The 22,219-nt window shown below is 46.6% G+C and overlaps 1 protein-coding gene and 1 non-coding gene across 3 annotated transcripts; one reads left to right on the top strand and one right to left on the bottom strand.

The window, feature by feature from the left end:
• The first annotated feature begins 3,048 nt into the window (after window positions 1-3,048).
• Trmo (tRNA methyltransferase O) lies at window positions 3,049-16,353 on the top strand. 2 transcript variants are annotated; one of them, XM_028882788.2, is made up of 5 exons: window positions 3,049-3,191; window positions 4,357-4,531; window positions 5,854-6,011; window positions 10,147-11,406; window positions 15,943-16,353. In XM_028882788.2, exons 1-5 carry the CDS (start codon window positions 3,116-3,118, stop codon window positions 16,200-16,202), a joined length of 1,929 nt encoding a protein of 642 aa, XP_028738621.1. In that variant the 5' UTR covers window positions 3,049-3,115; the 3' UTR covers window positions 16,203-16,353. The 2 variants fall into 2 exon arrangements, with proteins under 2 accessions (XP_028738621.1, XP_028738623.1); XM_028882790.2 differs by lacking the exons at window positions 3,049-3,191; window positions 5,854-6,011 and having other exon boundaries at window positions 4,456-4,531.
• Window positions 16,354-20,523: 4,170 nt separating this feature from the next.
• On the bottom strand, window positions 20,524-20,737 carry LOC114702365. The gene has a single exon (XR_003735968.1). It is a non-coding gene; the product is annotated as a small nucleolar RNA U3 (small nucleolar RNA).
• Window positions 20,738-22,219: the final 1,482 nt, after the last annotated feature.

The following is a 22,219-nucleotide window of genomic DNA, read 5'->3' as shown; positions in this document are numbered from 1 at the left end:
AAACAATTCTGGGAAAATATTTGAAAATATTCCCTGGTGTCCAGTTGGTTTGGATTTTCCTTGGGTTATCATTGGAGACTAAAAATATGACAAACTTTGGCAAATAAAAGCTCACTCATGTGTTAGGTTCTGAGGCTGTATCAAAAAGGCAAGCCCCACCCCTCACAATGGGTGCCACAGAGCACTCATGGTACATAAGAGCCACCAGGGGAGCCTTCAAGAATATGGGTGCTCAGGACTCTCCTCCAGGGTTCTACTTGAGGTGACATCTAGGCATAGATACACTTGTTTTTGAATGGCCTATGCTCTAAGGTTGTTTTTTTTTTTTTTCCCCAGAGCTGAGGACCGAACCCAGGGCCTTGTGCTTGCTAGGCAAGTGCTCTGCCACTGAGCTAAATCCCCAACCCCGCTCTAAGGTTTTAAACAGTCAATTTTTTTATGTGTATGTTTCCTGCATGTACATCTGTGTACCATAGCATGCCTGGTGCCCATGAAGTCAGGAGACAGCATCTGATCCCTTAGAACTACAGATACAGGGAGTTATGCCTGTCCATGTGGGTGTTGGGCATCGAACCCAGATCCTCTGCAAGAGCAACAAGTGCTCTTCACTACTCATGTTTTTCTTTTATCATTTGTCTTTTTGAAGACAGGTCTTACAGAGTCCAAGCTGGCCTGAAACTCACCTTATAAGCATGTGTCACCTTACTTGGCTTTATGCAATGTGAGGGTTTGAGCAAATACTAGGCAAACCCTCTTCCAACTGAGCTACATCCCCAGTTTGCTTAAAAAAAAAAAAAAAAAGGTCTGTGTAAATGTGTTCTTGCAGCTGGGCGGTGGTGGTGCACGCCTTTAATCCCAGCACTTGGGAGGCAGAGCCAGGTAGATCTCTGTGAGTTTGAGGCCAGCCTGGTCTACAGAGCGAGATCCAGGAAAGGCACAAAGCTACACAGAGAAACCCTGTCTCGAAAAACAACAATAACAACAACAAAAAACAACCAAAAAAAAAGTGTTCTTGGGTCTAGTGAAAGTGTGTGGGTTCATGGGTGCCCATGTGTGCACATGCATGTGAGACCAGATATTGATGTCTGTCTTCCTCAATTGCTCTCCATCTTGTATATTCAGGCAGGGTCTTACTTGACCCCAGAGTTGATACTTGAGCTAGCCAGCTTATTCCAGGGATTACTTGTCTTCTGCAGACCACTACACCTACCCAGCATTTACATGGGTGCTGGCAACCCAAACTCTAGTCCCTTACTTGCATGGCAAGTACTGTACCCACTGGGCCATCTCCCTCGACCCTTGTCCTGTTTCCTTCACCATTCCCTATAAATCCACGCTACTTTCTTAATTACACCAGGCACCAGTGTGCATCAAATTATTCCTGTTTTCTTGTTGGTTTAGAACTTTGAGATCATGAATTATAATTCCCCAAGAATCCACCTTTGCTCCACTTTGTGCTGTCCTCTTCTGTGGCAGCAAGGAGTCTGGGCATGCGGGAACTACATCTGAAGACTTAAAAAAAAAATGTGTGTGTGGCCCTGGATGGCCCCCAAATCACAGAGATCAGCCTGCCTCTGCCTCCCCAGTGTTGGGATGCACCATGCCCAGCTTTTAATTTTGTGTGTGTGTGTGTGTGTGTGCCTGTGGAGGCCAGGAGAGGGCATCAGATCCCATGGAAGTAGAGTTACTGCCGGTTGTGAGCTGCCACATGGGTGCTGGGAATCAAACCTGGATCCTCTGGAAGAGCAGCCAGTGCTTTAACTGCTGAACCATCACTCCAGCCGCCCCCCCGCCCCCCCCCCGTTGTTTTTAAAGGCAGATTCCTAGGTCTAGTGCCTCCAAGTCTACTTTGAGTTTCAGTAGTTGGCACAGTTGGCAATTACACACTTTTGGTATGATTATCAAGTGACTAGCACGTCTTTCTGGAGAAAACCTTTCACTTTTCTGTTTTGACTATGGTGTTAACAGCGCCGACTAGTGGCAGTTGCAGCTTATTCAGCTCTTTTTAAACTCAAAACTTGTTTCTCTAGCTAGACAAGACCAGTAGCCCCTAAAAGAAAAATGGAAAAAAAGCATTTTGCTAATTTCATTTACAAAACTCCTGATAGAGGACACAGTATCAGTTTTAATTTTTAAAAGACTCACAATTTCTTCTTTAAAACCTGCCTCCTAATATTGGTTATTTCCTACTAGTGACTTGCTAGTCAGTGACAATGAACTTAGAAGAAACAGTTTTTCATGGCTACACCTTTAATCTTCGGACTTGCGTTATTTTTAATATTTTATGTAACAGGTAATGTGTGGTGGATTCCCCATCCCACCTCCTTCTAAACCCACGAGATTTTGAAATCCCAGCTTTCCAATGTATGTGCTGGTTCTTTACTCTCATTTTGGTTCCTGTGGTTTGGCGCTCAAGAAACGACCACATTAACTCCTAGCCTGGGTTGGCTGTAACATGCACCACTCTTGATTTACCTGGGCTTCTTATTCAACAAATAGTTATTGCTGAAAAAGCGGAGCAGAATGGTAAATATAACCCGTAGCCCACGCCCAAGCAGAATTTTAAACATTTGACCTCCGTTCTTTAGCTTAGCGGGTGAAGGAACCCGGTAACACCGACGAGCCGAATTGGATCCCTGGAGCCACGCGGAGAAAGGGGAGAACCGGCTCCCGCACCGTCATCTGACTTCCACACGCTCCCACGCACACATGAATGTAAAAAAAAAAAAAAAAGCCCCCTAAACTCCAGCTCTTGCTATGTGATCACAGATATTCACACCATTTCCCTTTGAAACGGGGTCATTCTTTGGTCATGGAGGCCGTTTATAATTCAAGGGTTATCTTTGCGTGGACATCTTTACCCACGTGTCCCATCTGCGGAGGACACACTGCAGGCTCTTCCAAGAGCGCCAGAGCCGCATAAAGGGTGGAAGGTGGGCCGCGCGCTCGGCTTCTCGGCGCCCAACTCGCCCTCCACGCGGCAGCCGGGCCGCCATGACCGGCGTCCTCCGAGCCCCGGCGCCGAGCGACTAGTGCGCAGGCGCCCAGGCCTACAGGGCGGAAGCGGAAACAGAAAGCTGCGCACGGCGTGGGGACGACTCAGCGGCCCGCAGCCATGCGCGGCTTGGCGGAGCGGGGTTCCAGCTGCACGGCAGCCCCGTGCGGGTGCGCCCAGCCGGCCCTGGAGACAGGTAAACTATAGGAAACCGGAGGCGCCGCGCCCGGGGCAGCATCACGTTCAGCCGCTGGCTTCCTCACCGAGAAGAACGCGAACTGCCTGCCGGGCGTTCTTGTCCTTGCCGCCAAAGTCAGGGTCACGTGTCCCCGTGATCACGTGGCACGCCCAGGCCAACGAGAGTGACGTATTATGCTCCTTACGGGGTGTGGCCTGGCCCTAGTCCCAGCACAGTAGCTGGCTGGGTCGATCATGTGTGTTTTATGATCTTTTTCCTTAGGGAGCTAGGATGTATGTGGCTGATGATAGTTTCTTCGTTTTTAATCCTCTTCCACAGGAGCATGGACGAGGATTTAAAAACAAACAAACAAACAAAAAAACCCAAACAAGCAAAAATAATACAGCAGTACCCAAAAATACTCTTGGAAAAAAACTTGAAAGTTGTCAGAAACATACACAATATAGAGGGACAGAGAAAGCCAGTCTAGGAAGATAATTTACAGTGTGGTGTCTGCTTTTCAGAGTAAAAGAAGTATTGTTTAGGGTCAGAAGTACATATAAGATCATCTTCTGGAAGGAAACGGATGATGATAAAGCACAGATTGCAGCTCCTGGAAGCAGTCTACAGAGATACAAGCAGTTAGTATAAGCACTGTGGTTGGTGTGGCTGGTTGGTACATTATCCTTTAACTTACATACATGTTACATATAACTTTTTCTCTGTATAAGTAATAGAGTTTTTAAAGTAAAAAGTAAGGAAATGTTCTGTGAGAAGACAGTCTCAGATTTATAATCTTACTGGTTGTGCTAATAAGATTTAATGCAAATGAGGTAAAATGGAGGTCTGGGGCATCTCTTCAAAGAACATACAAAGAAGTAATTATAAATATAAATTATAATTATAAATTGTACCTCAATATATAATCAATACTATTATGTTAATATGATTTATGTATTTATATAATTATAAATAAAAATTGGGGTGGGTATGCTGGTGCACAGCTGTGATCCCAAGGGGCTGATGCTAGAGGTTCATGAGTTCGAGGCTGCCCTGAGCTACATAGCAGGACTCTGTATTTAAACATAATGTCGTTAATAATTGTGTTTTACCTAGATTTTAGAACTATGAAACCAATACATCTTTGAACTTTTGAGTAATCTTACCCAATTTTCTTTCATAGGAAATCTTTTCACTGAGCCAATAGGCTACTTGGAATCATGTTTCACGGCCAAGAATGGTACTCCAAGGCAGCCATCCATCTGTAGCCACTCCAGAGCCTGTTTGAAGATCAGAAAGAGCATCTTTAATAATCCTGAACATTCCTTGATGGGCCTAGAACAGTTTTCTCATGTTTGGTAAGTTGTTTTATAGTTAGAAGTGATAGATTGGGCCCTGAGAAATTTCGCCCGTTGAAGGCAGCTCTGGAGCCTGCCATCTATACCATCCCTATCTCTACGATTATGGATCATGTATGGATTTCCACACTCAGCTTGTGTACTCGGTTTTTTGCATATTTGGGCACCTTTAGGATCTTGGGAGTCACTAAGGGAACATGTTTAACTACAGCTTGTTCTGATCATGATGGCTCCCTTCTGTTGAACTGAAACCATAGACCTCCTTGACTCTGCCCATGGGTCTTTATGCTGGCCTCTCAGCAAACTGGGGCCTGGGGACCGCATATGGTTCACTGCTTATTTGTGTACATTAGCTTATGGGGTCACAGCTGCACCCGATGTGTAGCATGATCTGAATCTATACTGTCTATGGCATACTGTTGGTTTATGTATTGTGTGTGGCCACCACTGTAAAATTCTGCTCTGGTAGCAGAATAGTTTAAACCGCCACTGGTTGGCCTCAAATCCTAAACTATTTACCATCTGACCTTTTTTAGAGAAAGGCTCTGTTGTAGGCCTTTGAAGAATTCAGTTTACCCTTCCTAAAAGACAGAAAGCCTTAAAAATTTGGATACTACTTGCTCTCACTAGGAATTCGATTTCTGTCCATGTTTACCTTGCCCAGTAGAGAAATACAGTGTTAGGTTTTTTGTTTGTCCTCTGAATTATTATTGAGACTCAGTGTTAGCTGTTGCACATTCTTGTTCTTTGCTTTGAGTCCTGTGTTGAGTTCATTACTTGATGATTTATGTAAGAATGACTTACATATTGTAAATATCAGCTAACCCACTACGTATAGCAAACATCTCCTAGACCTAGATTGAATGATTTAATTAATTCAAACCTGTTAATTGTTTTTCCTCATGGTTTCTGGCTTTCATATTCTGTTTAGAAGGCCTTGCCAGGTTGAACTTTTGTGAGCTTCGATTTCTTCACCCTCAGAGTGAGGGCTAAATAATACCTCCTAGGATTGTTACGGTACTAAATGGGTATGAAAACGTTAGCATACTGCATGGCAAACAGCAGGCACTTCAGAGTGGTGTTCACTTGGCCACATACAAGTCTTAAGTTCTTGCTGTATGCCGTCTTTGTGTTGAGTACTAAGCATGTGGAGATGACTTTCTTCCCACAAGGATGGAGGGAGAGCTCATTTTCTGTGATTGATAATTTAAGAAAAATTATTCTTTCTGTTAATTAGTGGGAGATTACATTCTTTTCTCAAATCATTATACTAAAATAATTTGTCCTCTTTTTAAACAAATGGTTTGGTTTATTTTCAATAGGATTTTGTTTGTTTTTCACAAAAATGGCCATTTGAACTACAAGGCAAAAGTGCAGCCGCCTAGGCTGAATGGGGCGAAGACTGGAGTGTTCTCCACAAGGAGCCCACATCGCCCTAATGCGATAGGACTGACGCTGGCCAGGCTGGAGAAGGTGGAAGGTAACTCACTCATTGTACTCTACTAATGCTGGCCACGCTGGGCAAGGAGGAGGTAGCTCACTCACTTCTGCTTTGACCTTTCCTATCTTACTCCTAAAAGTCTTATCAAATCAGCTTAGAATTCACTGTTAGCTGCTGTTCATGCCAACACTGGTGGCGTCACCTTTGAGAGCCCTCAGACACTTAGGGAAGTACAATGATTGAAAAGGTGTCAGCATTGGGGACACTACAAAACCAACTCTTAGAGGTGCTCAGAGCTTGTTTTTTATCATTCTGCTATAAAAAAACCAGTGCTACTTTTAAAACTCGTAGATTTTGTAATCATTAGATTAGTAATAACGTTTTTAAGACTTAGGATGTAAGAAATACAAGATAATTAAAATTCACTGACTATTTTCAGTTGTGATGTGTAGTGCCCAGTTGTTCATGCACATGTGAAAAGCAGGAGAGGAGTAGTGTTATTTCTTCTTTGCAGCCTGAAGGAAAGAGACATTTAGACTACAGTGCAGGCCACACAGCTGTGCTGTTTTTAGTGGCCTGGGATGTTACATTACTGGCTTTAACGTCTGTCAGACCGTAGAAGTGCCGTTGTAGAAGATGGGATTGCTTTTAATGGGAGGTTTTCAGAGAGCTTCTTGGTTTTGTTTTATTATTGTTTTTGATACAAGGTCTCAAGTATCCAAGTTGACCTTGAAATCCATATAGAGCTGAAGATGACCTTGAACTACTGATCTCCTGCCTCTACCTCCCAAGAACTGATCACACTCCGTTTAGGTGGTGCTGGCATTGAACCAGGGCTTTGTGCATAATAGGCAAGCACTCTACCCACTGAGTTCTACCGGAGCTCAGAGAGCTTCTCGCTCACTCTTGACTAACAGACCAAGTTTTTGTTAGGGAGGCAGAGGATGACAGCATGTAGATAGGAGTAGGAGCCCATTCCAGGCTGCATCTTTTTTTTTTTTTTTTTTTTTTTTTTTGAGTAAAACTAAAATTTATTATAAGCCACAGTCGCCCTAGGGTCCCCCATGCTATATATATATATAGCCTTCATGGTTCTGTGGGTTGTAGTCTGATTGTTCTTTGCTTTATATCTAGAATCCACTTATGAGTGAGTACATACCATGTTTGTCCTTCTGGGTTTGGGTTACCTCACTCAGGATGATGTTTTCTAGTTCCATCCATTTGCCTGCAAATTTCATGCTGTCATTGTTTTTCTCTGCTCAGTAGTACTCCATTGTGTATATGTACCACATTTTCTTCATCCATTCTTCAGTTGACGGGCATCTAGGTTGTTTCCAGGTTCTGGCTATTACAAATAGTGCTGCTATGAACATAGCTGAGCATGTACCTTTGTGGTATGAATCAGCATTCCTTGGGTATATGCCCAAGAGTGGTATGGCTGGGTCTTGAGGTAGTTCGATTCCTAATTTTCTGAGAAACCATCCAGGCTGCATCTTTTTTTTTTTTCTTTTTCTTTTTCTTTTTCTTTTTTTTTTTGATATATATATTTTTTATTTTACAATACCATTCAGTTCTACATATCAGCCATGGGTTCCCCTATTCTCCCCCCCCCATGCCCTCCCCTTACCCCCAGCCCACCCTCCATTCCCACCTCCTCCAGGACAAGTCCTCCCCCGAGGACTGTGATCAACTTGGTAGACTCAGTCCAGGGAGGTCCAGTCCCTTCCTCCCAGACAAAGCCAAGTGTCCCTGCATAAGTTCCTGGTTTCAAACACCAGGCTGCATCTTGATTGCTTGCTCCTGAAGGGGGCAGAAGCATGGGCCTGCCTCTCTGACTCTACAGAGTTTTTGTTGCTGAGGATCTTACCCAGTAGGTTTTCAGTGCTCCTCAGGACACTGGACTAAACAGTCAAGAGGCTATTTTGTTCTTTTTGGGACCTGAACTGTGCTGAATTGTGCTCAATTGTTGGTAGGTTTTCCAGCAAAGTCATTGCTTATCCACCTGGTTTTATTAAGATGGCTTACCAGCTGGGAGGTGGTGGCGCTCGCCTTTAATCCCAGCACTTGGGAGACAGAGCCAGGCGGATCTCGGTGAGTTTGAGGCCAGCCTGGGCTACAGAGTGAGTTCCAGGAAAGGCTCCAAAGCTACACAGAGAGACCCTGTCTTGAACCCCCCGCCTCCAAAAAAAGATGGCTTACCAAATTGGACAACTGCTCTAGAACATTTTCTGAGCATGCACGTAAACTGCTTGTCTTGGTTACTTCCCGATTATTGTGGTAAGACACCATGACCAAGGCAACTTATAAGAGAAAGTGTTTGTTCAGAAGATTATAGTCCATGTCCACCAGCATGGCAGCAGGCAGACATGGTGCTAGAGCAGTAGCTGAGGGCTTACATCTTGATCCAAAAGCTTGAGGCAGAGAGAGCTAACTGGGAAAGGCATGGGCTTTTGAAATTTCAGACCCCATGCCCAGTGACACACCTTCTCCAGCACGGCACGTCCCCTAATGCTTCGCAAACAGTCCCACAAACTGGGGACTAAGTATTCAAATAGACGAGCTTCTGTAGCCCGTTCTCATTCAGGCCACCACTACACATCTTGTTTTTAGATGATGATAGAGATACATTGGTGGTTAACTCAGATGAAAATTCCTGCTTGCAGAGAACTTAGCCTCTCTCTGTTGACGGAGGTGAAATCAGAAAAGTGAATGGGCAGACACTAATCAATTATGAATAGTGTAGGGGTGGAGACAGGAGTGCTTCTTTTCATAGCCATCATAAAGATCATGGGCCAGTCACTCCTGTGTCAGAAGGCAGTTGATAAGAGAAAAGCAGAATAAGTAATGGTCACGCGCAGGGACAAATGACAGCCTGGAGCCACGAGCAGCATGGGAGCTTCCTCTGAACTCTTGGGTTCTCCTGTGAGACCTGTCATTTAGATAGTCCTGTGCCATCTTTACCCAGTTCCAGGCTTGCACATCGTATGTTTCAGACATCTGGGTCTTCTTGCAACCATGTTTTTCTAAAATAGAGTCAGAATCAATGTGAACACCTGCTCTATATGGTTCTCATTCAGTCAGTGTTCTAAGAGTCAGGGTAGGAGACTCTGTACGAGTAGCAGGAAGTGGACAACAGCTATCTGAGTGGGACAACTGGAGACCTGTCTTAATATTTAATTATAGGGTCTTGTACCCTGCTGACTTTTTTGAGTCTTCATGGACATATCTCTAGTTCTATGTAATAAAATGATCCAAAGTGTATCTGTTTAGGCAGCACACCTTGATGGTGTGTTAAAACATTGCTGTTTTTCAAGGGGTCTGCAGGATGGGGACCTAGTATTCAAATATATGAGCTTTTGGGGCTCATTTTTGCTGGCTCATCTTTGCTGGTCCTCTGCAGTGAGGTTGTTGCCAGGTTCATTTCTTTATAAGTGTAGGACTGAGGGCCCCAGCTTTATGCTGGTGTTGGCTGGAGGTACCCTGAGGTCCTGAAGGCTGCCCACATTTCTAGGGCATCTTATGGCTGCTTGGCTTCCCAGCATGCTTGTGCATTTCACCAGGTTGCAGGGAGAGTTGGTCAGGTTGCGTCTGTGGCCAGCAAGGAGTCCTATATGGAAATCATCATTGGAGGGTATCAGAACTCTTTTGCCATATTCTTTGGCTTAGATTAAGTTAAACTCAGAGAAGGGGTTACACAGGGCGTGGGCACCAAGTTGGGGAGCATGTCAGGCCTCCTAAAGTCTGCTTGCCCCAGCAGAAATATACAATGGTCTTGGTGACCTGCTGAAGACTGGCATGTGCCCAGCAGTGATGCAGAGATGAGTGAACCCCAGCTTGTGTTCCGGGGGCCTGCTCACTGTCAAGGCACAGAGGCATCGAAAGCCATTGCCATTCTGTATGAGAAGGCTTGAGTGGAGGTTTATTCACTTATGCCTCTGTGGGACTGAGAAGAAAGAGCCAGGAAGGTCTGTAGTGACGTGTTCTGTGTGAGCCGTGAGGAGGAGGAGTTTGGCAGGTGAGGATGTGGGTTTCCAGGCAGGACAGTCCAAGTGGGCTCAGTGAAGTGCAAGGGGGGGGGGGAGGGTTGGAGAGAGACTTAGTGGGCAATCCCTCCCTCCATTTTCCTGTACCGCTGTCCACTGTAAGCACGCCAGAGGATCTTTCTCCCCTTCAGGTGGCGCTGTGTACCTGTCTGGAATTGACATGATCCACGGCACACCTGTGCTCGACATAAAGCCCTACATTGCTGACTATGACTCACCACAGAACTTGCAGCCTTTGGAGGACTTGACTATGCAGAATAACCGCCATGAGCCGAGGGCTGCGTCCCAGGCTGCTGGCACAGCTGACAGTTGTGACCAGCGCCTGCTCTCAGGGTGTGGGAAAGCACAGCACTGCCAGAGCGCTGAGGAGACACCGAAATGCCTTGAAGACAGAACCCCAGAAGAAAACTCCCGGAAGTCTAGAGACAGCACGGGAACCCAGCACCTTGTACCTGAGGATGGAGAGAGAAGAGTGGATTTGGTGCTGGAATCAAGCAGAGGTGACAGCGTGGGTATGGCTGAAGAGCAGCCTGGCCCACGGGATCCGAAGAGCTCTCGGAACGAAGGCACAGATAGGTCAGGGAACATGGACCACGCCTTGGCCCTGCAGGGGAGCAGCGCAGAGACACCGTGGGCTTCCTGCAGCGCCCAGACAGCCGACAGAGCGCCCTGCAGCGCCGGGACAGCCGACAGAGCGCCCTGCAGCGCCGGGACAGCCGACAGAGCGCCCTGCAGTGCCGGGACAGCCGACCGAGCGCCCTGCAGCGCCGCCGGGACAGCCGACAGAGCGCCCTGCAGTGCCGGGACAGCCGACAGAGCGCCCTGCAGTGCCGGGACGGCCGACAGAGCGCCCTGCAGTGCCGGGACGGCCGACAGAGCGCCCTGCAGTGCCGGGACAGCCGACAGAGCGCCCTGCAGCGCCCGGACAGCCGACAGAGCGTCCTGCAGCGCCGCCGGGACAGCCGACAGAGCGCCCTGCAGCGCCCGGACAGCCGACAGAGCGCCCTGCAGCGCCGCCGGGACAGCCGACAGAGCGCCCTGCAGTGCCGGGACAGCCGACAGAGCGCCCTGCAGTGCCGGGACGGCCGACAGAGCGCCCTGCAGTGCCGGGACGGCCGACAGAGCGCCCTGCAGTGCCGGGACAGCCGACAGAGCGCCCTGCAGCGCCGCCGGGACAGCCGACAGAGCGCCCTGCAGCGCCGGGACGGCCGACAGAGCGCCCTGCAGTGCCGCCAGGACAGCCGACAGAGCGCCCTGCAGTGCCGCCGGGACAGCCGACAGAGCGCCCTGCAGTGCCGTCCCCACCTGGGTGAGGGAGGCTCCTGCAGCCTCCTTACGAGTCCGGTTTACTCCTCATGCAGACATGGACCTGAGGAAGCTCAGTTCAGGAGGTAAGCCAGGCAGGGTACCTAGGGTCCCTGAGGCCCGAGTGAGAGATGGGCGCACGTTCTGTTGTTTTGTATCGTTTCTTATTGTGCTGGGGGTCAGGGCCTGTGCATGTCAGCTACAGACCCAGTCACACGATGAGCTTTCCTTTATATGAAATCTAGCCAGGATTGGCACTTCCAAAAGCAGTTATATTTATGGAATATTTGTCAGTGTGATTATTTATTTATTTATTTATAAGGGTGTTTTTTGTTTTTTGTTTTTTGTTTTTTTTTTTTGGTTTTTCAAGACAGGGTTTCTCTGAGTAGCTTTGCGCCTTTCCTGGAACTCACTCTGTAGACCAGGCTGGCCTCGAACTCACAGAGATCCACCTGGCTCTGCCTCCCTAATCTGCTGGGATTAAAGGCGTGCACCACCACCGCCCAGCTATTTTTAAGATTTATTTATTTATTTATTTATTTATTATATATACAGTATTCTCTCTTCACACCAGAAGAGGGCACCAGATCTCATTAGGTGGTTGTGAACCACCATGTGGCTGCTGGGAATTGAACTCAGGACCTCTGGAAGAGCAGTCAGTGCTCTTAACCTCTGAGCCATCTCTCCAGCCGTTACTTATTTTTATATTCATTGATGTTTTGCCTGCATGTATGTCTGTGTGAGGGTGTTGGATCTGCTGGAACTGGAGTTAAAGATAGTTGTAAGTAACCATTTGGGTGCTGGGAATAAGCCTGGCTCCTCTGGAAGAACAGTCATGCTCTTAACCACTGAGCCATCTCTTCAGCACCCCCCTTTTAATTTATATATACGTGTGTGTGTGTGTGTGTGTGTGTGTGTGTGTGTATTTCCCCTTTTTCAAGACAGAGTTTCTGATCTGAAAATCACTCTGTAGACCAGGCTGGCCTTGAACTCACAGAAATCCAACTGCCTCTCTCTCCTGAGTGCTGTGAGTGCTGGGATTAAAGGTGTGCACCACTGCTGCCCAGCTTTTTAAATAGTTTTTTAAAATTTACTTATTTTATGTATATGGTGCTTTATTTGCATATACACCTGCATGCCAGAAGAGGGCATCAGGTCCCATTGTAAATGGCTGTGAGCCACCATGAATCTGCTGGGAATTGAACTCAGGACCTCCGGAAGAGCTACTAATGCTCTTAGCCCCTGAGCCATCTCTTCAGCCCCATGACTGGATTTCTAAAGAGCAGGATTATAAACTGGATGCACGATCACAGGGCACTTTCTGTTTGACAGCTGTGTGGTTGGTGGTTAGTCCAGGTGCTCAGAAGGCATCTGAGAGTGACTGCTGCCTCAGGAGATGCCCATGACTTGCAGCTTTCATCTTTCATTTACTTAATATTTATTTGATTGTAATCATGTGTATGCATGTGTGCCTGTCTTGGGGGTATGTGTTCATGTAGGTGCTGGTGGAGACCAGGGCAGGGCTCTGGATCTCCTGGAGCTGGGGTTATAGGCATTTGTGAGCTGCCCGACGTGGGGAGTAAAAAACGGAATTCAGCTCCTTTGTATGAGCAGCGGGTGCTCTAACCACTGAGCCCTCTCCCTGCTCTGCTTGCCTTTCTCTGTTCTCTTTTCCGACAGCATTCAGAAAATGGTGGATTGTGCTTGCTTATACTTGGGTACACCCAATTTCTTTCTTGCTTTTCTGTCTGGCCAAAGAGGTATCTGTTTTCTTCTGTCAGGGGACCCCAGGATCTCACAAAGAGAGAAGATCCTCCTGCCATAGTGCTTCCCCCCACAGGGCATGCACTTCCTGCCACAAGAAGGCCACAGGGCTCTGTTTGGGAGCCGATTTAACGCATGGTTCTTAGCATGTGTTGTTTGATTTCCCCAGTTCATAGCAGATGGAGAATGAAGGGAGCTGGTGGCTGTTAAGAGGTGGGAATGAGGATGCTAGCAAGAAGTAGCTGGTTTCCAAGGAGATGACAGATCTGCACAGGGTTGAGAGCTGTTCTTGTGTTACTTTTCAGTAAACAGCCAGCATGGCCGTAGGGGGAGGTAAGTGCATTTGTTTACTGTGCAGCTGCTCACTGAGCCTCTCCAGCACTGTTCCTGCCTGTGCGAGAAACCTCAGTGAGGAAAGGGGGTCAGGAAAGCCCTGCCTCCACAGTTTGCATTCTAATGGGCGGAGAGACGTAAGCTCCAGGCATAGGAAGTCAGCACACTGCTGTGTGAAGCACACAGAAGCACACACTGTTAGAAGGTAATGGTGGCCCAGGACGTAACCGAGAAGGGCAGCGTTAGAGGGTTGCATTTGGAAGTAGATGGCCAGAGGAGGCCTCACTGAGGAGACACACGAGAGCAGATACCAAGGAGATGAAGGAGCGAGTCAGTTTGACCAGGGAAAGGAAGCCAGCCTCTGGAGAGCCAGTGCATAGCCCGAGAGGAAGGGGGTGTGGCTGCTGAGAGGTCATTGTAGCACAGTGAACTGAGGAGGGTCCCAGAGGCTACAGTAAGGGCATGAGGCCCCATGGGGTTTTATATGCCACTTAAAAACATTGGAGCAGGGTGGTGGTGGCGCACGCCTTTAATCTCAGCACATGGGAGGTAGAGGCAGATGGATCTCTCTGAATTCAAGGCCAGCCTGGTCTACAGAGTAAGTTCCAGGATAGCCAGGGCTGTTACACAGAGAAGCCCTGTCTCAAAACAAACAAACAAACAAACAAACAAAAACCCAAACAACAACAAAAACCATTTGGCCAGGCATGGTGGCACACATCTTTTATCCTAGCACTCAGGAGATAGAGGCAAGTAGATCTCTGTGAATTCAAGGCCAGCCTGATCTACATAGTGAGTTCCAAGCAAGCCAGGGCTACACAGAGAGATCCTGTCTCAAAAAACCAAAAAAAAGCTCCCAAACATAAATTTATTTGTTTGTTGTTTATTATCTACCTATCTATTTATTTATATGTGCGTGTATATGTGTGTGTTGCACCTGTGCACACCATTGTGCCTATGTGGAATTGCAGGAATCAGTTCTTTTTTTCCACCACTAGGTATTGAACTCAGGTTGTCAGGCTTGGCAGCAAACACCTTTACTCACTGTCATTCTTACCAGTCCTTAAAATACACATACTCACACATATATGATTTTCTTACTTTACTTTATGCCTGTGATTGTTTTGCCTGCATGGGTGTGTGTGCACCATGTGTGTACTTGGTGCTCAAGGAGGTCAGAAGAGGGTGTTAGATCCCCTGGAGCTTAGGATGGTTGTCAGCCACCATATGGGTGCTAGGAACTGAATCTGAGTTCTCTGCAAAAACAAGTGCTCTTAACTGCTAAGCCATCTCTTCAGCTGCCCATATATACTTTATTTTTGTTGAAGAATGCATACACATGGGAGGTTTTGTCACTTGAAAGGGTGACCATCTGTTTACCTGAAATACATGACTGGGCCTCTCTGAGGATGCTGAGCTTCTTAATGGTCTTTTGAAGTTTTGTCCTGGACTCTCCATCTGTTAGGAATGTGGCATTGCTTCTAGCAGTGGGGTTTGGATGCCTGGTCTTCTGCCTTTCCTTTTTCCTTCTTCCCTCTGCACTAAATGGCCTGGGGGTTACTATGTAGATCAGGTTGACTTTAAACTCACAGAGATCTTGCCTGCCTGTAGTTGGACATTTCTCTCCCAACCGCCAGTTTCCAAATAATCACTCAGAGGATTATTAATTACAAATGCTTGGTTGATAGCTCAGGCTTGTTACTAGCTAACTTACATTTAACCATTTCTTTTTTTTTTTTTTTTTTTTTTTTTTTACAAGACAGGTTTTCTCTGTGTAGCTTTGTGCCTTTCCTGGAACTCGCTTTATAGACCAGGCTAGCCTCAAACTCACAGAGATACACCTGCCTCTGCCTCCCGAGTGCTGGGATTAAGTGCACCACCACTGCCTGGCACATTTAACCTTTTCTATTAATCTGTGTATTACCATGTGGCTCATGGCTTTACCTGCTCTTTAGCATGTCTTGCTTCCTGGGTGGCTGGCTGGCGTCTTTCCCTGAATCCACCCTTTCTATCATTCTCGGTTTGGCTTTCCTGCTTAACTGCCTGCCTGGCTACCGGGCTGTCAGCTTTTTATTAACCAATGAGAGTAATGCATATTCACACTGTATGGAAGGATTATTCCATAGTACCTGCTCCTGCCTCTCAAGTGCTGGAATTAACGATGTCTGGGGTGGAGGGTGGGCAGCCTTGAGAATACTGAGAATGCCACTTGTTTCTTTGACAGTGTCCCTTTCATTAGGAAAATGACAGGAGTTAAAGTATAGATTGAACATAGAAAGAGTGGTATTTGTGGACAGCAATGAAAGCTTGCCTCTCCTGTTTTGGAGATTCATGGAAAAGGCACCACGAGTATTTTGTTCAGTAGAAGAGAACTTTTGGAGGCGCAAGTCTCTGACATTAATAGGTTTCCAGACCCTGTTCCTTTCACGTGACCTGCTGAGCTACCACATCTCATGCTGAAACTCACTGTCTCCAGGTTTGACCTGCGTGATTGTAAGTGCAAGCTTGTGTCTTTCTCGTTGCAGATGCCGGTCGGATGCCCTTTAAATACTTGCAGTCCACAGAGGAAGCCAGGTGTGCCATTGAGGCTGTGCTGTCCGCAGACCCTCGGTCTGTGTACCGACGGAAGCTCTGTCAGGACCGCCTTTTCTTCTTCACTGTCGACACGGCGCACGTCACGTGCTGGTTTGGCGATGGCTTTGCTGAGGTTCTGCGGATTCAACTGGCTTCTGAGCCTGTTGAGATGACTGACCCTGAGGAGTCCTTGGTGGCTCTGGGGTCTTGAGCCCCATGGTGTTTTTAGACAGCCCAGTTGACCTCTGGATGTACCTGCTCTTGTTGTTTTACTGCTTTGGTTGGCACCTTTTAAAATATTGATTTGAGCCGGGTGCTGGTGGCGCACACCTTTAATCCCAGCACTTGGGAAGCAGAGCCAGGCGGATCTCTGAGTTCGAGGCCAGCATGGTCTACAGATCGTGTTCCACGATAGCCAAGGCTGTTACATAGAGAAACCCAGCCTGAGAAACCAAAAAATAAGATAAAATAAAATATTTATTTGAAGGAAATGGTTTGATTTTTGGTTTTGGTTTTTCAAGACGGTTTTCTGTGTAGCCCTGGCTATCCTGGAACTCTCTTTGTAGACCAGGCTGACCTCAAACTCAGAAAGATCCACCCACCTCTGCCTCCAGTGTGTACCATTGTGCCTGGTGAAGGAAATGTATGTTAATAAACTTCTTTCACTGAGAACTCTACAGTATGGAGTGCTCACCCTGTGCTTTGCTCCAGTGCTGAAGCCTCCCAGAATGCTGCTGTGGATGAGTGCCTGAAAACACGTGTTACTCTTGGTGCTTGATTCAGAGGACATCCTATTTTATTTCATTGGTTTCTCAAGACAGGGTTTCTCTGTGTAGTCCAGGCTGTCGCTGTCCTGGAACTCTCTCTGTAGACCAGGCTGGCCTCGAACTCAGAGATCTGCCTTTGCCTCTGCCTCCTGAGTGCTGAGATTAAAAGTGTGCGCCACCGCACCCGGTGACAGAGAACACCCTAATGGGCTTTACAGCTGATCCATTCATCAGTTCATATTGGCTTTTCTCACTCAAGAGCCTGACCTCTCTATTGTAAGTCACACTGAGTTATGATGTCTTAGGTGACTAACAAATAAAACGAAGTGACTATAGAAGTCTTTATGAATTAAATTCCTGCATTTGAGGGACTTTGTTACACACACGCAAATGAAAACTCTGAGCTTCTTTGAATATCCTGAGTCATAAAGGAAAACCACCCCCAACCTCAAGAGAGTTACTAGTAGTTTGTCTCTGACTGGCTGTTCAGAGGCTGCTGTGACTCAGCTTCTAGTGATTAGCATGAGATGAACAAAATGTGGGGCAGAGTTCAAGGTGCTCACTCATGTAGCCTAGGCTGGCCTGGAACTCTTGATCCTCTTGCCTCGGTCTCCTGGTTCTGGGATGATAGGCCTATACCACCATCCCTGGCTCGATAAGTTTTGTGCCTCAAGTCATGGTTTGTGGAGGAAGTGGACATAAATGAGTTAGTGTATTACAGTTTGATAAACTAATTAACACTGTACGTTCCGTGCCATGTAGGAAGCGATTAGAGGAATGTGTGGCCTGTAGGTGATTTTTAATGAGATGCTCTGAGATAACTGAGGATTTATGATCGGTGTAGCCAAATTAGACACCTGTCAACTTGACACTCTTTCCTAATCACAGCTACAGATCTCAGAGCTGATTGATCATGGTTTGGAAAGAACCCCACGGCCTGTGGAGACTTGTCCAGTTGTGGCTGATGACATTCCACACCTGGGAAGTCTGCTCTGTAGCTCTGTTGTCTTATCATTACTCACAATGTTTTGGGACAAGATCTTTAATTCGATTTTTCTAAAGCTTTTTTTTTTTTTTTTTTTTCTTAATAGAGACTGTAAGAAGCTGTAAAAATAACTCAGGTTCCTTCTAGCCTTTGCCTGGCTTCTTCTAGTGGAAACATCTAAAAGTATGTTAAAGTATTATAGCTAAGAGGTTGGCATTAGTTGGGCCCTTTAGTCTGATTCTGATGCCCGTGTGTGTGTGTGTGTGTGTGTGTGTGTGTGTGTGTGTGTGTGTTCATGTGGGTGTATATCGTGTATATATGCACGTTTGTAGAGTCCAGAAATGGTATCCACATAAGAAAAGTATTACTGTGAAAAAATCCAGAGAAACCCTGAATTGACACCGCCACCCCCAAACCACAACAAAAATGCAAAAAAAAAGAACAAAATAAAAAAACAGATCTAATGTCTCTACAGTTTTGTTTGTTTGTTTTGTTTTTCTTTCGAGACAGAGTTTCTCCGTGTAGCTTTGTGCCTTTCCTGGAACTCACTCTGTAGCCCAGGCTGGCCTCAAACTCAGAGATCTGCCTGGCTCTGCCTCCACTCGGGACTAAAGGCGTGCGCCACCCCTGCCTGGCCGGTGTCTCTACGATTTAATGAACTTCTATACAGCTAGAGTTAGCATTTGGAGTAGAAGTTGTTGAACTTCACATTAAGTTTTCTACTTTCAGTATTGAATATATTTTATACTTTTTTTTTTTTTTTTTTTTTTTTTTTTTTTTTTTTTTTTTTTTTTAAAGACATCCATTTCACGGTCTTGGAACTCACAAGTTCTTTTCCTCCTTCTCCTTCTCCTTCTTCTCCTTCTTTTCCTTCTTCTCCTTCTTCTCCTTGTAGACCAGGCTGGCCTTGAATTCACAGAGATTTGCCTGCTTCTTCCTCTGCCTGCTTCTTCCTCCAAGTCCTATGATTAAAGGCCTGTATCACCATGACCAGCTTAAGTGAGTTTTTTGTTTTTTTGTTTTGTTTTTCTTTTTTTCCTGAGACAGGGTTTCTTTGTGAAATAGTCCTGACCCTTTGTAGACCAGGCTGGCCTTGAACTCAACAGAGATCCACCTGCCTCTGCCTCCTAAATGCTGGAATTAAAGGTGTGTGCCACCACTGCTCTGCTTGAATATATTTTATATTCTTTTTTTAAAAGATTTATTTATTTATTATATATACATATTCTGCCTGCATGTATACCTACGAGCCAAAAGAGGGCGCCAGATCTCATTACAGATGGTTGTGAGCCACCATGTGGTTGCTAGGAATTGAACTCAGGACCTCTGGAAGAGCAGTCAGTGCTGTTAACCACTGAGCCATCTCTCCAGCCCCATATTATATACTCTTATCCACCACTGAAATGCAGGATCTGTACAGAATTAGAACTAGAAAAACAATTAGCTTTATATTCTCTTATCTAATTCATGTGCCCTACCTTTTTAAAATTTTATTTTTGGGGTTGGGGATTTAACTCAGTGGTAGAGCGCTTGCAAGGCCCTGAGTTCGGTCCTCAGCTCTTAAAAAAAAATTATTTTCATTGTTTTTAGTTATGTGTGTGCGTGCATTTGTATGTGGGTATTTCATATGAGAACAGGTACGCAGGGAGATTATGAGCTGCCTGGCCTAGGTGCTAGGGACCGAACTCTGGTCCTCTACAAGAGCAGTAGAGTTAATTGTGTGCAGGAGTTTCTCCTTGGGTATATGTATCTGTATCGCCTGCATGCCTGGCACCCACGGAATTCTGAATAGGGTGTCAGAATCCCTAGAACTGGAGTTACAGATGACTCTGAGTGCCATGTGGGTGCTGGGACTCAAACCTTGGTCCTCTGCAAGAACAAGTACTCTTAACCACTGAGCTGTCTCCCCGGCCTCCCTCTCTCTTGTAAGTCTTTTTCATTAGTTCTTTGAGAGTTTTGTGCATGTTTTGATCATATTCACTCCTCCAACTCTTCCCAGGTCCACCCTTGCCCACCCACCCAACTTTGTTTTTCTTTCTTTCTTTTTTTTTTTTAAACCCATCAAGACCAGTTTGCTCTGCCCAATAATTTTGGGTGTGTGGCCTTTCATAGGGCGTGGCTGGCTTCTCAGGGGCTACGCTCTTACACATCTCTCTCTTCCCCTCCCAGCAGCCATCAATTGCCAATAGCCCCGTGGCTAGAGGTGGGATTTGATGCCTAATTCTCATCTCCGTGCTGGGATTTGGTGGCTGGGACTGGCACAAGCCTTGCTGTCACACTACTGTGAGTTCATAGTGCAGCTGCCCTGCTGTCTAGAAGATACTACATTCTTTTTTCTTTTTTTGGTTTTTCGAGACAGGGTTTCTCTGTGTAGCTTTGCGCCTTTCCTGGAACTCACTTGGTAGCCCAGGTTGGCCTCGAACTCACAGAGATCCGCCTGCCTCTGCCTCCCGAGTGCTGGGATTAAAGGCGTGCGCCGCCGCCGCCGCCGCCGCCGCGCCGCCGCCGCCGCCGCCGCCGCCGCCGCCGCCGCCGCCGCCGCCGCCGCCACCCGGCTAGATACTACATTCTTGTAGTCATCCTTCATCGCTGGCTCCTCTGCTCTGTACATCCCTTCTTTTGTAATGACCCATGAACCTTGGGAGGACGGGGTGTGGTACAATGTCCGTTCCTCTTAGGGCTGAGCATTCTGTAATCCTTTATACTCTGTACCCTGGCATGTAACAGAAGGTTGAGGGCAGCACAGATCTGTGGCTGCAAACATAAATACATACATTAACCCCCCTCCGACTGCATTCCCTCCCTCTCCCTCTCCCAAGGGGAGGTAAGAATGACCATCAGTGGAAGAGGAGGAGGCTCAGCAGAGAGCAGCACTTAGAGCCGGCTGCATGCTCAGGAGGGAACGCTGTCTGGTCCTCATGGGCTCAGGTGCTCTGCACAGAGAAAGTGCTCTAGAGACGAACTATAGAAATGATCCCTCAAACTTACAAACTTAAATATTCAGGAGGCGGTTTGACACCAGGACCATTAACAAGACAGTAGTGCCGAGCCATGGGCTTTTGACTAGCCTTAGAGTCCCATATTCCACATCATAATTCAAAACAACCCTAGGGCTGGTGAGGTGCCCAGCAGGTAAGGTGCTGGCCACCAAACCTGACCACCTGAGTTCGCTCTCCAGGACCCAAGTGCTGGAAGGAGAGAACTGACTACTTCATAGCGTTTTCTGACCTCCACATAGGCACCTTGCCTCATACCTTCACTACTCTAAAATAAAGACATATGCAACCGTTACATAATAAAGATGTCTAATAATTCTTTACCTTAGACTTCGACTCACAAAGCAAATTTAAGTATTTTACCTCATTTGGTATCTCCACAGTATTTCAGACTACTGTGGCTAACAGTGGCCCAAAGCCGACTCTTTATACATTTTTTTTTCATTTATTCACTTAATTGTGTGTATGTACATGTACATGTGCAGATACATACCTGTGGAGGTCAGAAGACAACTTCTTGGAACGGGTTCTCTCCTCCTAAGTGGATCTTGGGGACTGAACTAAGGTCACCAAGTGCCCCTATCCACTGAGCCGTCTCATTGGTCTCCCAAAGCCTGTTTTTTCTCTGGCTGGTGCTAAGATTGGTCTTTACATCGTCAGAGGAAGAATATAATTGAAAACTACTCAAGCAACAAAGCAAAAACCCAAGAAAGTACCCATGACAGATGGACTCACAAAGCTGGAAGTATTTGTTAACTGGTCCTTTTCAGAAAGACTGGGGCCGTTGACTAGATTGTTGATTCTCTCAAGTGGTGGTTGAGTTCCAGAAAAGTTATTTGTGAATAAAGTTTTCATGTTCTCACACAAATACCAAGATACTCCTTGTGATACAAAAGGGTTTTTATAACTGAGTAAATTTGCGGAGTAAATTGTATCCTACGTTTATATTCCCCATCCACGTGTACAAACTGAGGTTATACAAATCCAAGCTTATACACGTGAGGTTCTGGAAGGACAGACGTGCGTTCTGGTGAAGATGACTTCTTTCTTGGTGCTGGGGCTTGAACAGTGTCCTCTGCCTGCTCGGCAGGTGCTGTGCCCGAGTCACACCCCAGCCCAGGGGTGCCTCTGCAGAGGGTTCTCTGGAACTCACTGGGAAAGGCACTGCTTGCTGTGTTCTCCTCGGTCTGCTGTGCACTTTTCCTGACCAGGAGCAGGAGCATAAGGAAGATGTCCCAATTCCACCTGGAGTGGGTCTGACATGTGGGGAGTGTCAGCTAATGAGTTAGACTTCGGTGTTTAAATCCACCACTGTGTGTCCTTCCTCCCTTTACGATAAAGGACACGGCCTTTCCTGCCACGTTGCCTGTGAATCACGAAGGCAAAACCTACCCACATTGTACATGTGCTGTCGAACTTAGCATGTTCAAGCGGCTACCTGGGGCTGAAGCCTTGCCTCTGAGAGTGGCCTGCTGTTTCC

This window comes from Peromyscus leucopus, chromosome 2, assembly GCF_004664715.2.
Source record: "Peromyscus leucopus breed LL Stock chromosome 2, UCI_PerLeu_2.1, whole genome shotgun sequence".
Classification (NCBI taxonomy): Eukaryota; Metazoa; Chordata; class Mammalia; order Rodentia; family Cricetidae; genus Peromyscus; species Peromyscus leucopus.
This window is presented reverse-complemented; position numbering and strand designations above follow the sequence as displayed.

Bases quoted from the DNA above. Each gene is read 5' to 3' on its own strand.
- Trmo (XM_028882788.2), top strand. From the start codon at position 3,116: ATGCGCGGCTTGGCGGAGCGGGGTTCCAGCTGCACGGCAGCCCCGTGC. The intron at 4,532-5,853 runs GTAAGTTGTTTT...TATTTTCAATAG, and splicing joins GAACAGTTTTCTCATGTTTG to GATTTTGTTTGTTTTTCACA. The intron at 6,012-10,146 runs GTAACTCACTCA...TCTCCCCTTCAG, and splicing joins CAGGCTGGAGAAGGTGGAAG to GTGGCGCTGTGTACCTGTCT.